Raw genomic sequence first — 15,909 nt, forward strand, 5'->3', positions numbered from 1 at the left:
CTAGAAGGGACCATTGTGATCATCTGTTCTGTGTAACGCTGGCCATAGGACAATTCATTTTTAAGTCCAATAGCTGCTTAAACTAGAATATATCTTTTAGAAAAATATCCAATCTTGATGTAAGGGTTTTCCACACCACAACCCAAGCTAAACCTTGAAGATTAGCTTCTTCCAGTCATTAATTACCCTCATTGTTAAAAACATATACCTTATTTCTAGTCTGAATTTATCTAGCTTCAACTTGCAGCCATTAGTGCTTTTATATCTTAGTCTAATAGATTGAAGACCCCTCTGTTATCTCCTCTATTCGGTTCTGCATGTGGGTACTTATAGACAGTGATCTTGTCACCCCTTAACCTTATTTTTTATAACTTAAACAGAGAGAGCTCCTTGAGTCTTTCACTAAAGTCACGTTTTCCAATACTTTATTCATGGCTCTTCTCTGAACCCTCTCCAATTTTTCAACATCCTTTTTGAATTGTGGACACCAAAAATGGACACAGTATTCCAGTAGCAGTCGCACCAGTGCCAAATACAGAGGTAATATAACCTTCTTACTCCTACTCAGTATTCCCCTGTTTATCCAAGAATCACATTAGGTTTTTTTTTGGCCACAGTATCACACTCCGAGCTCATATTCAGCTGATTACCCACCATGACCCAAAAGCTTTCTCAGAGTCACTCCCTCCCAGGATAGAGTCCCCCATCCTGGAAGGGATGGCCTTCATTCTTTGTTCCTAGATATATGACCTTACATTTGGAAATATTGAAATGCACATTATTTGCTTATGTCCAGCTTACCAAGTCATCCAGGTTGTTTTGCATCAGTGACCTGTCCTCTATATCATTTACCTCTCCTCCAGTCTTGTGTCATCTGCAGATGTATCAGTAAGGGTTGTATGTTTTCTTCTAGGTCGTTGATAAAAAATGTTAAATAAGATAGGGCCAAGAACCAATTCCTGTGGGACCCACACTAGAAACAGACCTACCCAGTGATGTTTCCCCATTCACAGTTACACTTTGAGATCTATCAGCCAGTTTTTAATCCATTTTATGTGTTCATTTTGATTGTGTACCATATGGACCCCTATGACCTTTTGGCACTGCCCTCTTAATGTCTGAATCCAATTCAGAATTGTCCTCCTGTTATTCCAATTTGCCCTCCTTCATCCTTTCTTTTTCACTTTATTTCCCCTTTAAGAGTACTGGTGCCTAGGGATCTACCTACCTTATCACATGACATGGCCCTTAAGACTTGGAAAGATCTGATAGAGCGAAAGACCTACGAGGTATGGGTAAAGAGAAAATGGCCCTGGGATAAGAAGTGTTTGGCAGAAACTCCCATCACTGTTTCTTTAAAGACCTGAGATCAGGAGCCTTACAGAGTGGGCAGGGCAAGGTTCCGCTCTCACCCAACAAACAAGGATGAGCTTTAGCAGGGGGACCATGTATACGTTGCCTTCTCTCTCATAGCACAGCAGACAGCAGAAGAGGAAAGTCTGCTGGAAAAACCTCCCAGCCTAAAGGTGGAAGGACTGATTGGGAAAAGGGCCAGCTGGAGTAGAAGCTGTCTGAGGCTCTACAGCTTGCCTAATGTACAACTCCAGCTCCAAGGAGGAGAGGTAGGGGACTTCGGTCTTAAGGAGAGGGACAGAGGGATTGTCCAAAATACAACCTAATTCCAGGAGGACTGGGGCCTTCTGAACGCGGGGAGGAAACTGACTAGGACTTTTAAATGGACCCATATTCAGCATGAACTTGAGCTGCTAAATAAGTGAGTGGCCCTCTAGAGAGAAAATAAACCAGACCCCCCAAAAGGTTAATTATGTGAAAGGACCCAGGGAATGCTGAGTGCAACACACCTGCAGGACCATTAGGGGGGCCATAAGGGAGTGTGTTGAAGAGGCTCACCCCATGACACTCCTTCATCCATGACCCATAAGATCACTATTCTTCCAATCTGTGTAGTCTAATCTGTATCCCTTCACACAGCATTCCACTGTGAGGGTCACTATCGCCTGTGTACTTTCCCATCTGTCTGGTACTTTCTCCCCTGCTCTTCAAACCACTGACTCACTCACGCTCTCTCCCTTTAAATCTGTCCATAAAACTCTGTTTATCCTGCAATATATGTAAAGCATTTTCTGATACACTCTGTGAACTGGTTCTATATAAATTGCCTCATACTGTGGTTTTTGCCTGCTTTATATTCTGCAGTAACAATGAGTTATTGAGTGTTGGCAGCATTAACTCTAAATCTCCTTGAATTTGTCAGTTTAAGGCAGATACTTAACATCATTTCACTGTAAATTTTAAAATTATTTTTATGATAGCGTAACATATGGGGACAGCTCCATTGAAATTAAAATTAGAGATAAGTGGGGAGAGAAATACTTAATTTGCCTGGTTGCTACAGCTGGGCTAACTGCCATTAGTTTCACTTCACAATCAGTTGCTTTTTACAAAAAAATTGAAGTTTTTTTCACATTAAAATCACTTCTTTTTCCATCCTAAATTCATAGGGCCTGATTCTGCTGTCACTTACACAGGTATAAATCCGAAGGAGTTCCACTGAAGTCAATAGTATTACACTGGTGTTAAATTGGTATGAGATCAAAAGCAGGGTTCCAGGCCTTGTATACATAAAACCACAGAAATTAGATCTGGAAAAGATCTGTTACACTATCCACTCCAACCCCTCAGCCACTGTAGGATTGTTCCTTAGAGTGCACTTTCTAACTCTTGGTCTCGTCTAGTTGTATGTGTACATTATCATTAGGTTTCCACATGGGAAAGGTCATTAAGGCTGATTGTGTTTAAATTAAATATTTGTGTCTTTATGCAGAGATCTTGGAAGTGTTCTGAGCTTTGAGATCCTTAGGAGAAAGACACTACTGAAGCACAAAATGGTAGCAGTAGCCAATTAGTAGTATTATATCAAACAAACAATCAACAACATTAAGGATCAGGACACTGAAAATTTAGTCTGAATTCTGGGTTGAGACTCAGGTTTGATATAGATGAAAGGTATTTTTAACTGAAAAAAATCAATTTTCTCCTTACAAAAATTAATACAAATACACTGTAGAGTAAAAGCCAATTTTTAATTATAATGAAAGTATAAAAACACATTTCCTTAGTTCTAAGTGTGAGTATCTAATGACATGACCTATCTAGAACTGAAAAGTCTTGGCTCACGTATTGGATATGTCGTACTCACACAAAACCCTCTCACTTCTAGAGAGACAATATCTTAAATTCTTTTGTAAACAATTACTATAGTATGTAATGTATACATTCATATGTGCCCTGATCCCCCAAACACTTAGGCACGTAGGTCTGTGTCAGTGGAATTACTCGTGGCAGTAAAGTTAAACGTGCGTCTGTATTTACTGGTTTGGAGCACGGTGCTTATTACTTATTCTTTTGGGGCCAAAACCCACCACGTATACTCATCCAAAACTCCCACCCAATTGGATAATGAGTGTACCATAACCACCCTTGTCATTCCCCTCATCAGCTTTTTCCCCACTTATGGTCTGCAAGGTATGTTCACCTACTTAATTATCTCTAAAAATAAAGATAAAAACTGACAGCATATAAAAGGTGCACAACCAAGTGGTTTTCATTAGCTTTTGTGGAGTACATCTTTGGCATTTGGCAGTCTTTATGATATAAGTTATATAATGCTGGGATCTCCAACGGATGTCCTCTTCAGTGTGGAATATTGCTTTCTGTGGGATTACAACAAGATTTCCTGTTCTCATTTCCTCTCCCATCTTTCATTGTCATGGCTGACCTGATTTCAGTCTTATTTTAGAAGATGATCACTCAGCTCATCTGAATAGGTTGTTTCCTCTGTCTTACCATTATTGAGAGTTCTTTTGGAAGCATCTAGCTCTGTGAAATTGCTTGGAACTCTCTGCTGAATTCTGTTAATTAAGGCTATCTCTGAATAAGGCCGAAATAGCTAGAACATACTGCAGCAGCAGTACTGGGGACAAGGAGGTTTGTACACTCCTCCACATGTAGAACATCCATCCCTCTTGCCCAGCCACACTCCATGCTATTCTTTTTACCATTAGGTTATTTTTCCTCTTAAATCTCATTACATGATGGTACAGACTGTCATTTGCACTCCTTTATTTGATGCTGAGCCCCTGTTTTAAGTGTATTTGCTTTCTTTAAATTAATCCCTATACTTTGTTTTTGAAATAAAAATACTGTTTACTACAAGCATTGAGCTAAACACCTAAAGCTCCCTTCTGTCACTTTTCAGCCAAAGTTGTATCTGACCCAAGTACAAGAAAAATATATGACTCAGTTTAGCTTTCAGTTGGTGGCCAGTGCTGTAAAAATATTGACAAGTGTATCAGACCTATCTATTAGCATTTTAATAGCATATCAGTCAGAGACATTGAGTCCTTATACAAGTAACATACTATTATTATATAATGGAAGTAGTTTTCATTGTTACTGACACTTCTGAAAATCAGGCTTGATACATTTTCTATTCATTGTGTGTCCAAGGCCAAAGACCACTGAGGGCCTGAACAAATATATCTAAAAGTAAATGGTATCTCTCAAACAAAATACTATGAAGACTTCCTTCTACACATGGACTTTGGCTGGTTTTAAGTATACTCCTGCAAAGCGCAGAATTTTCAATTAATGACTTCAGGTAGCTGTTGTCTTATTGCTACGTGTTGTAGCTGAAACTTGAGGAACAGTTGAGGTTTTTGCATGCAGCACTGGAAACTCTAGCATTTTTGCTGCTTGGTTTCTTCTTCTGTTCACAGTGATTCCTAGCAATTGTAACTGAACTTAACTGAACTTGCGGAGAAACAAACTAGCACAGGAGTTATATAGGAACTATTTGAAATAAAAGAAGGCAAAATTAGTTTGAGCACTACTGAGGATATTTTAATCTGGTAAGGAAAAGACAAAATATTGAGCAATCTGTGCAGCAATATGAAATGCTCAAATACCACAAGAAGCTCATGCGGTTGAGCTTTATCTGGCTGTCCTGCATGGGGCGGATGGGGGAGAATGAGATCCACCTGCCCACCTGAAAAAAAACCATGGCCCTCCACACTGTCCGTGAAGGGTCCTGGCCACATGATTAGGTGGCCCCATCTGTGGCTCACCTCTAATACTTTCCTTTGCATTTCTGTGGTACTGAGACCTCTGAAATACCTTTGGTTCTCTGAGTCCTCAGCCAATAGGTGACTATCATTTCATCACAGACCCATTTTGGATGCTTCAAGTCCCTTTCATTCCTTGCTATGTTTATCTTATAGATTCTCTGCCCTGTTTCAGTATTTTGGACTGCATTTTACCCCAACCGTTCTATTGGCCTTTGCTAGTGCCCCATGGTGCTGTGGCCATGGAATTTGTCATGTCTGCTTGTCTGTCTGTATGTAAAATTAAAACTGAGATTCCAGAATACAGTTCTTCAATGAGGGGATGATTTTGTGGCAAGTCCCTTGGCCACAAAACCATGTATTACATAGTGTATATTTCTAGCCTTTGTGAAGTTAACCTTGAGAATGTAAATGGAGCGTAAGCAATGAAAAGACATCTCCCTGAGTCTGCAGAGAGCCAGAAACAATACTCTGAGAGGTACTTCATCTCAGTTAAATACAAAACTTACCGATGACAATTTAAACAATAACATTGTTAGCTATTTCACTATTGATCATCTTAGCAGAAACATCTACCAAATGTGCTTATCCTAAAACACCCAAACTCAACACCTCCTCAGGTGGGGAGTTTCATATCAAAATAAGTAAGGGGATGTCTACACTTGCAGAGTTTTTGCCCTGTAAGTTTCACCAGTGATAGGGAACCGGTGAAAGACAAGTACTGGTTTGTGTACTCACTTAATTCCTTAGGCGTCAGAGAGTGTTTACACTAGCTGCACTTCCATCACCGATGAGAGCAGCACTGTAGGGCAGCTATCCCACAGTGCAGCTCTCTCAATAGGTCTTGTGGGAAGGTGGGAGGTGAGCAGAAGGCATTCTGGGTTCCAGCAGCCCCATTACTTCCTTGTTTCTTTCATGGCATTTTTTTAAAGACTCCCTGGCTGCTTTCCCTGCCACATCTACAAGCAAAGGGAAAGGGAGTTTCAAACTTCCCAGGGCTTACGGGGGAGGAGCAGATGTCCGTTTACCTGGCGTCAGAGCAGCGGAGATGCTTGCCAGACTGGTCACTTTTGGAACTATGGGATCTCCTTTGGAGGCCAAAAGGTGTTTACTCTGATAAAACATGTCTTCACTTTCACAACAGTGGTAAGAGCTGTACACCTCTCGTGAATGTGGTTTTCTTTTGCAGTGAAACTTCTGAGTTTCACTGCAAAAAAGCCATTAACCAGTGTAGACGCTCCCATGGTTTTAGTGCAAAAAAGGGACATTTTGCACTTTAAATGCCAGGAGTGGCCATAGCCTAACATAGGAGGTACTATAATGATTTTATTAACTAACTATGAAAGTGACTAATTCAAACTGTGAATATTTCCAGTCCACTTTAGTGAAGTGCTGGAGAATCCACCCTGCTGTGTCACATATAACACCTTGTTATTTGCTCCCCCATTCAGCTGTTCCATACTCTGTTCCTGTGACCTCCTCAGTTATGCTCTTGGTATTTTACTAGTTATATTTATAGACTGGAAGAAATGGATCAAATTTACAAGAATATTAGTTTGTGACGCTCCCATAGCTGCCAAGATGAAATGTAAGAAACTCAGGGATAGATGTGAACACTACAAGAGCTGGAATTTGATAAGTGGTTGGGCTGATAGCTGCTCATGTTGGGACCTATACATTTCACTCAATTTATATACTTTATTAACTTTTGTGGTTAGTAAATAATATGAACCTACAGTTAACAAAATGCCTCTTCGTTTTCCAAATGACATTTTATTTTCTGGAGGCTGTAATAGAAATATTAATGTTACTCAGTACACATGAAACCCAAGTGTGGTAAATATGACATACATTTATTACACAGTGCTTGCCTCAAATGTAGTATAATGTGATACTCTTTTATAGTAAACAAAATAGACACTAGGTTAATAGAAGTATTTAAATTTTCTTACTGTGCATTTATGTCTGGATCATAGTCATGAGTTACATAAGGAGTTCCCCTGAAGGGCCTGTGTAATTACAGAATAACAGACCCTATACTCCGCTGACACCAGGATGCTCCTGCCAGAAACACCTTGCCAGAAAGCGAGCAGTGAAATAACCATACTCACCCTTAATGTGTCAGGCCAGCAGAGTAGCCAGCAATGCTTGAGGAAGCATGCTTAATTCCCTATGGGTATGTCTACACAGCAATTAAAAGCCCATGGGTGGCCTGTGCCAACTGACGCAGGGTTCAGGCTAATGAACTGTTTAATTGTACTTGTAGACATTTGGGCTTGGGGTGGAGCCTGGGTTCTAGGACTCTGCAAGGTGGGAGGGTCCCAGGTCTCAGGCTGCAGCCCGAGCCCAAACATCTATACCTCAGTGTCAAGGTTCCTCCCCCACTCTGAACTCTAGGGTACAGATGTGGGGACCTGCATGAAAAATCTCCTAAGCTTATCTTTACCAGCTTAGGTCAAAACTTCCCCAAGGTACAAAATATTCCACCCTTTGTCCTTGGATTGGCCGCTACCACCACCAAACTAATACTGGTTACTGGGGAAGAGCTGTTTGGACGCATCTTTCCCCCCAAAATACTTCCCAAAACCTTGCACCCCACTTCCTGGACAAGGTTTGATAAAAAGCCTCACCAATTTGCCTAGGTGACTACAGACCCAGACCCTTGGATCTTAAGAACAATGAACAATCCTCCCAACACTTGCACCCCCCCTTTCCTGGGAAATGTTGGGAAAAAAGCCTCACCAATTTGCATAGGTGACCACAGACCCAAACCCTTGGATCTGAGAACAATGAAAAAGCATTCCGTTTTCTTACAAGAAGACTTTTAGTAAAAATAGAAGTAAATAGAAATAAAGAAATCCCCCCTGTAAAATCAGGATGGTAGATATCTTACAGGGTAATTAGATTCAAAACATAGAGAACCCCTCTAGGCAAAACCTTAAGTTACAAAAAAGATACACAGACAGAAATAGTTATTCTATTCAGCACAGTTCTTTTCTCAGCCATTTAAAGAAATCATATTCTAACACATACCTAGTTAGATTACTTACTAAAAGTTCTAAGACTCTATTCCTGGTCTATCCCCGGCAGAAACCAGCATATAGACAGACACACAGACCCTTTGTTTCTCTCCCTCCTCCCAGCTTTTGAAAGTATCTTGTCTCCTCATTGGTCATTTTGGTCAGGTGCCAGTGAGGTTACCTTTAGCTTCTTAACCCTTTACAGGTGAGAGGAGCTTTTCCCTGGCCAGGAAGGATTTTAAAGGGGTTTACCCTTCCCTTTATATTTATGACACTCAGTTAAACAGCCCCTTACCCTGAGCCCCGAGAGCCCAAGTCAGCTGGCACAGGCCAGCTGTGAGTTTTTAATTGATGTGTAGACAGACCCTAAGTGTGTCATAATTTGCATGTTCCCCCCAATCACTTATTGAGCCTTTAATGACCACTGTAGAAGCACATCTACAGCAAGACACAGATGCCCTGAAAGGGAGTTAATTTGTATCTGGGCTAGTGAATCCTGGGGATGCCTCATAAAGAAAATGGTAACCCTATTTCAATAATGTTAAACAAGTACTGTGAACTTTGTGTGAGATTTTGGTGCAAAGTTGTAAACGAATAATAAATAGTTATTCTGTTGCCTTTAGAAATGTGCTTGAAAGGTTCACTTCCCCATCAAGGCAATGCAAAAAATTTATCCCAAATTCTCTTAGTTACAGTGGAGCAGTCTGGCTGAGAGCATAATATGGCCTCTTGCGTTTGCATGCTGCACCTTTTCTTTAAAGTTGGGGGTGCTACAGATATTCCTTGTCTGACAACACCCTCCCTATGCTTGGCAGACCAGTATGCTGAAACCCAGGTCAGCTACTTATTAACATCTTGAATTGCTATAACAAGCAATCAAGTTGCTCTTTGTGAACTCTATTTTAGGAGTAATGTGAGGAGTACTTTGGGAACTTTTTACATTTTAATTAAAGCAGATAATCAGTTGTTACCTTTCCCACATGAAACTAATGTCATTTGAAAGTTGTATAAGCATGATGTTAGCCAACCTGTGATTGTTCCTTTCAGGTTTAGATTACACAAACTTTAATCACTCCTATTGTAGTGAACTGATTGTACTATATTGCCAATTGTACCCCACTGCTTCTTATATAAGACAACAGTAGAACTGCTAATATCAAATGCAAGTAGTTTACACTTCAGTGCTACATTTTAGTCTAGCCGTATGCTGTTTTATCCAGTGTGATAATTGACAGTTGAGTCTTCCATATACTGGATCACCCACTGTATGAATAACAGTTTATGCTGTATGTAGCTGTTGATTTTCCTGTGTTTTGTCTCTTCAAAGTTAATAGAAACCTTAACACACACAGGGTCTGTTCTGTCATTTTTTACACTGCCTGCTTACCAAAATGAAGACTGATTGTTGAGAATTGAAAATAATTTTGAGGTATTTTCAGAGTCTGGAGTTTATAAATCAGATTTCTGGGGTTTTCTTCTTATATTTGAAATCATATTGTTATTGGAATTTGGGGGTTGGCATATTGAAACTGATATCCTTACTGTATTTATCAATGGGAATTGTGTTACAGAAGCTTCCTGTCATGTAACTTGAGATACTGCATCTCTCGTTCTCCTCTATAAAAGTTGAGTGACCATTAAGACCATTTAAAAGTCATGTTGTCCAATCTATATATCAGCTTCCAGTCATCAAAATAGTCTTTCAGCCAGCTTGTTCAGGATTTTTTACAGATGTTCAATTAGAAAAGTAAAATGCAATCTGATGAAGAAACAATTTTAGGAAAGTTTATTGAAAGGAGAGAGATGTAAATTTTAAGAGAACCTGGAAATATAGGGCCAAATCTTGAGAGACTGCCCGTGCTTCCCTTTCCAATGTGTTAGTGGGCCCAGCTGAAGAGAGCTCAGCACAGTCCTGAGGGGACATAATGGGGAGTGTGGAAGGAAGTGGGAGTCAAACACAGTAAGAATCCACAAGTCCCAAAACCCATGTAGGAGGTTATGGCAGGCTGTGTCTATAATTCCCACAAACATACAGAAATAGCCTGAGTCAGCTGGACCTGAGTCAGCTCTGTGGGTTTGATGGGCTCCAATCACATGTTGTTTCTAAAGCTTCCTTCCATTATCGGCCCTTGTCCTTCAGAGTATTTTTCTCAAAACATTGTCCATTTACTCTGCTTTGCTGCACCTGTGACTGAAAAGAAAATTCTTAAAAGCTGAATAAAATGTCACCTATCTAGCCAAATGGTAAAAATGGTCAGATGGGAAAAGTGAGAGAGAGAGAGAAAGAGAAGACATTAGTGTTAATCTATCAGCTGCAAAACACAAGAGTGACAGTTGCAGTTCCCAGTTTACCAGTGCTTTCTTTGCCTGCATAGTTGTTCCTTGTTTGTCTTTTTATTTTCAGCTTTTCAGGGAAGGTCATATTTCCTCCCTGTATAGTAACAGCTAAGTATCTTGTTTGTGCTTACAGTAACAATAATATTGACAGTGCTCTTTCAAATATGGTTTTGGAGTTTCCCCACTGTTAAAATGGAAGCTCCACACAGACATTCTGCCTTTCACAATGCTCACAAAAATACTTGAGAGGTAATAAAGAAGATGAGCAAATGAAACCAGGTACAGACAAAACAAACATGAGAAATTGCACTAATATAGTTTGAGAGTGGGAAGTCCATACAAAGTGGATCCTGCTAAAGATATAGTAATTCTCATTCTGCAGAGAGGTGAACTGTAGAGGAAAGGTGAAAACTGAGTCTGCTTTGAGAACCGAGAAACCATTTCGCTTTAAGCTTGATTTCTTCTTGTGTGCAGTGGGAATTCAAGCCACTGTTGCAATGCACATGAAATGCTGACCAAAATAAGAGTAGGGAGGGCAACTTGTTTTGGGAGTCTGATTCTTCCTTATTTACTCAGGCAAAACTCCTGTAGGAGCCAATGGGAATTTTGCAAGAAAAAGGATTTGCAGATTATTTAAACAGCAGTTTCTCTGTGGTAATTTGTTTTTAAAATAATACAGAGAATAATTATTTTTAAACAAATTTTCAATTTAAATCTTTTTGGGAAATTTCTCTGTTTTTTCTTACACAAATAGAAGAATCATGTCTGTTCAAATTTGGTGTCTCAAGGCTTGCCCACAGGGGAAATTAACTGGAATAATTATTGCAAAATAAGCTATTTTGGAATAGCTCCCTATGTGGACACTCTTGAATAAGAGTGGGGGTTTTTCCGATTTAGCTTAATTCACTTCCAAAGCTTATCCTGCAATAGCTGTTCCCATCAGTTTCCTCAAGAAGCCAAGTTCTTAGCTCCCAAGGAAATGGCTTCTTTTAGAAAGTAACTTGACGTTTTTGTCAAGACCCCCTACCCTGGTTTAGTTTACTTTTAGGGCATTCCACCATCATAAAGCTGCTTTACGCAACCAAAGAATTCACCCTGCCGAGAGGATCTTCAAGTGGTATAGATCCACCTTTGACTCCTCCATTCCTTGAGGATGCAAACTGACTCCAAGAATGCAAAAATATCTTAAAGCTGCTTTTGAGTACCCACCCACTGAGCTGAGCTCTGACCATCTCAGCACCTTGAGGTCTTGTTGCTAACTATTTACAGTTGCCCTTTGTTATTGACCCAACAACAAGACTAATCAGTTTGTTTTTCCAGCTGCTCTAGAAGAGATTTTTTAATATTTTTTGCTTAACTAAACAAATAATTACCTTGCCCAAGGGCAGGCAACATTAGTGCAAGGAGTTTCAGATTCCAGATATGTCTATTTCATTGTAGACTCTTCGGTTTTATAAACAGGGTCTGTGCTTCCCTTCCTCAATGAATCATTATTTACTGAGTGTTTACAGTTCTCTGATTGCTGTATCAAACAAAGAGGAGGTATCTACACAGAAGGAGTTTATAATCTAAGGGGCCCCATTAAAGTCTATGGCAAAAATCTGACCTCATTAAAAATAGAAAGAAAAGATGTCACTTTGGGTGGGTCAAGGATTTGATAGCTTGATCTTATTTCCTATGTATTAGCATACCTCTCAATCTAAGAGTGTTAGCAAATATGAACTATAAAAAGAAGGAATTCAAGAAGATATTTGAAGATTTTTAGTGTACCTTATTATATTTGACTTCTCTGTGCAGAATTTACTACATTTATATTTATTGGGCTGGATTTTCAGCCTTCCTTTTTGGTATGCCAATAATTGTGTGTGCAATTTAGGTAATTTAGATGTCCAGGTAGCTGATTGGTGGGAGTAGTCAGGCACTTAGATATTTAAGTGATCTAACCTGTGGTTACAAATCATTATAGGTGCAAAACAGTATATAAAAATAGAGATTCTTTTTAAGAAACTTAGCCCCATTTGTCCTACTTCACCTATCTGTAAGTTCCAAAGGGTGGAATAGTTTGCATTTAGTTCACAAGTTTGCTTCACTTGAATATGATGGGAGTTGCAAACAAGCCCGAAGTAGAGAAGACTTAGATTTTAAGCACTTTAAGGCAGGGACTGCATCTAGCTTTGTATTGGTGCAGTGCCTAGCATAAAAGGAGCCACAGTCACGATCAAATCCTCATGAATTCATTTTAGTGTAGCTATTAAATATGAGAATAATAAAGCATCTGAAAACATTAACACTAATAAAATGTATAGGGTTCAAAAGCTGAAGAACTTTTACCAGAGGCCTTTTTACTACTGTAATAAAGAGGGATATTAAAATTGGATAACGTTTCAGATTGTACAGGTCATTTCATACACTTTAGCAAGCACATATTCTTCACAGGTATTAACAGACTATTCATTATAACAATATAGAGCTACTAGAAATTTAAACTATATATTTGTGAATCATATACCCACTGGACTGACAGATATTGGTTGGTGTTTTTCTTCTCCGATCTGTATTGTGATGGCGATAAGTCACACTCTTTCTTATCGCTTAGTTTATGGGTTCTATTCCCTCATGAAGATTGTGTGAGATACCATTCAGTATTAATAACTGGATAGAAATGCCCATCCCCACTTAAGCATGTGCTTGAGTGCATTGCTCAATCTGGGCCTATACAGCCTTAAAATCAGCATTCCTTCCAGTTGATTAGATATTGTTCTCCCATGCTTTCTAGTAGCAAACCCTTTGGTTTCTTCTAAACATCATTCTATTTCCTGAACTTTTGTTTTATACATTTTCAGATGGTTTGACAGACTGTGTGGACCCTGATTGCTGTCAGCAAAGCAATTGCTACGCAAGCCCTCTCTGCCAAGGGTCACCTGATCCCCTTGACCTCATTCAGCACAGCCAGCCTCCTTTTTCTCAGCATCCTCCAAGGCTCTTTTATGATAGAATCAAGTTTCTTATTGGCAAGGAGAGCACTCATGTAATCCCAAGAGATGTCTTATTTGACAGCAGGTAAGTTTCATTTTTAATTAAAGTGGTCAGGACAGTGAAAACTGTATTGATAAATTATTTTAATAGAAAAAACATTGGTATGAAGGTTTTCTTGGAAATCTTTATTGACTTTTTCACATTAATGGTAATCTGAAAATAGTGGAAATGATAACACATTCTTTGTTTGAGATTCCAGCAGTTTAAGACTTGCCCTCTGACATTACTAGCCCAGACCCCTAGAGTTACTCCATCTAGCGTATAAGACTATTTGCTGTAGTAAACTATAATACCCTTTTTATAAGGGTGTAACTATCCTGGGAGGTAAACTGCTCTGCTGTGTTTCCCTGAGAAACAATTTAGGGTTCAATTCTTGCCGGAATGTTGGAGAAATACTGGAGAGCAGTGCTGGAGTCATATTAGCTCTCTTGAGTCAGCTTCATGCCCCAGTGGAGCTGTGACATAACACAGTGAACGTCTTTTCTTTATTTATGTGCTGAATACTCCTTAGTCTGATTAGCAGTCATAGTCAGCAAATAGTAGTAGTAGAACATGCAGTTTGCCATTTTGCTCTGCAGGTTACCCTTTAATTGACCTATAACTTGGTGTGTGATCTCAAAATCAGAGTAATTTCTGTGTACTTGTGGAGTTATGCTGTTCTTTAAAGGAAAGGAATGTGTGAATAAGGAAGGGCAGACACTTGCTCAAAAGACACAATTACCTATACTTTCCTCTTGAAAAAAATCAGTAAATTTGAAATATAGAGGCACATAAGTTTTTTTTTATACTGCAGTTCATCCTGGGAAGCAGTAATTTATACACTGACAGAAGCATCCACAAATCATCCCTGTCACCTAACTACACTCCTGGGCCTGCACATTAGATAATCCAAGTTGCATTAATAAACACACTAGTATTTTTTATTTTCACAAATGCAATAAATGGCACTTATGTTGTAGCCTAGATTTCATTCCTATCTTCACTTCAAACACATCCACAGAGGGAACAAATTCAGTGTGTTCTCTTTGACTTATTAATTTTTTACTAATGTAAATCTTTATTGATCTAACATATTGTGACAGAGTCGGGCCGGATGGCTACAGGAGAGTAATTTTTTTTTAATCCTATTGGGATCTGGGAAGTGGGCAGGAAAAGCCCACAGGAGAGTAATAGAAGGCAGATATATTAGCCCCAGGTTAACTAGGTCCCTTTTCCCTGGGTAAGGTAACAGGGAAGGTTCCAGATCAGGAACCTTCTGGAGACAATTAAGACAGACAGGCTGATTAGAACACCTGCAGCCAATCAAGAAGCTACTAGAATCAATTAAGACAGGCTAATCAGGGCACCTGGGTTTAAAAAGGAGCTCACTTCAGTTTGTGGTGTGCGTGTGAGGAGCTGGGAGCAAGAGGCACTAGGAGCTGAGACTGAGAACGCATACTGCTGGAGAACTGAGGAGTTACAAGCATTGTCAGACACCAGGAGGAAGGTCCTAGGGTGAGGATAAAGAAGGTGTTGGGAGGAGGCCATGGGGAAGTAGCCCAGGGAGTTGTAGCTGTTGCACAACTGTTCCAGAAGGCACTCTAGACAGCTGCATTCCACAGGGCCCTGGGCTGGAACCTGGAGTAGAGGGCAGACCCGGGTTCCCCCCAAACCTCCCAACTCCTTGTCAGACCTGGACTGTGGGTTCATGAAAACGGCCAAACTGAGGGCTGCCGTGAAGCTCCAAGGCGAGCAAATCCGCCAATAAGCGCAAGACCCACCAAGGTAGAGGAGGAACTTTGTCAAAATACTTAAACATTTAATCACTGTTAATAACGTGACAGCATGTTATAAATATGTAGAACAAAATCCATGAAACTGCACAAAACCAATAACTGGCAGCACCAAGCCTTAAAGTGTAAATCACTAATGGAACAGTGCAATTAGCTTATTATTTTATCTGAATGCATAAGATGCACCAAATACAACATCTTTGGCTGCATGTATATTTAATACAGCATATTGCTGTTTAAAAGAAAAATCATAAATAATAATAACTAGCTCTTACATGTTACTCTTTTATCACCAGAGCTCAAAACTTCCCTCAGCAACATAAACCAGACACCTACCCATTTAATATCACCTGGAAGGCAAGCAGTCAAGTAGCCTATACAGCATCCTGTGACATTGCAACTATGATTAGGAGGATTTTACATAAGCCTTTCAATATATTTTTATAGATAAAAGGAACAGATCTTTTGGGGCTATCATTGATAGGATTTGACTTGGTCTTAAAAGCCTTTTTTGAGTATTTCAGTTTTTGCCTTACTACCCAAAGTGCCTTTGGAGTTTGGAGAATAAAGATGTTTGACCTGTTTAGTTGGTCTGTCCTT

General features: G+C 39.6%; 1 protein-coding gene across 18 annotated transcripts in view; it reads left to right on the forward strand.

Moving 5' to 3' along the window:
• The window catches only part of TENM1 (teneurin transmembrane protein 1), a 1,403,901-nt gene that overhangs the window by 1,259,777 nt on the left and 128,215 nt on the right, over positions 1–15,909 (forward strand). For all 18 annotated transcript variants that reach the window (XM_073361279.1, XM_073361281.1, XM_073361273.1 and 15 more), the window contains one exon: positions 13,345–13,561. In XM_073361279.1, the coding sequence (XP_073217380.1) occupies positions 13,345–13,561 (217 nt within the window). The remainder of the gene's footprint in view (positions 1–13,344; positions 13,562–15,909) is intronic.

This window comes from Lepidochelys kempii, chromosome 9 (genome assembly GCF_965140265.1).
Source record: "Lepidochelys kempii isolate rLepKem1 chromosome 9, rLepKem1.hap2, whole genome shotgun sequence".
Classification (NCBI taxonomy): domain Eukaryota; kingdom Metazoa; phylum Chordata; order Testudines; family Cheloniidae; genus Lepidochelys; species Lepidochelys kempii.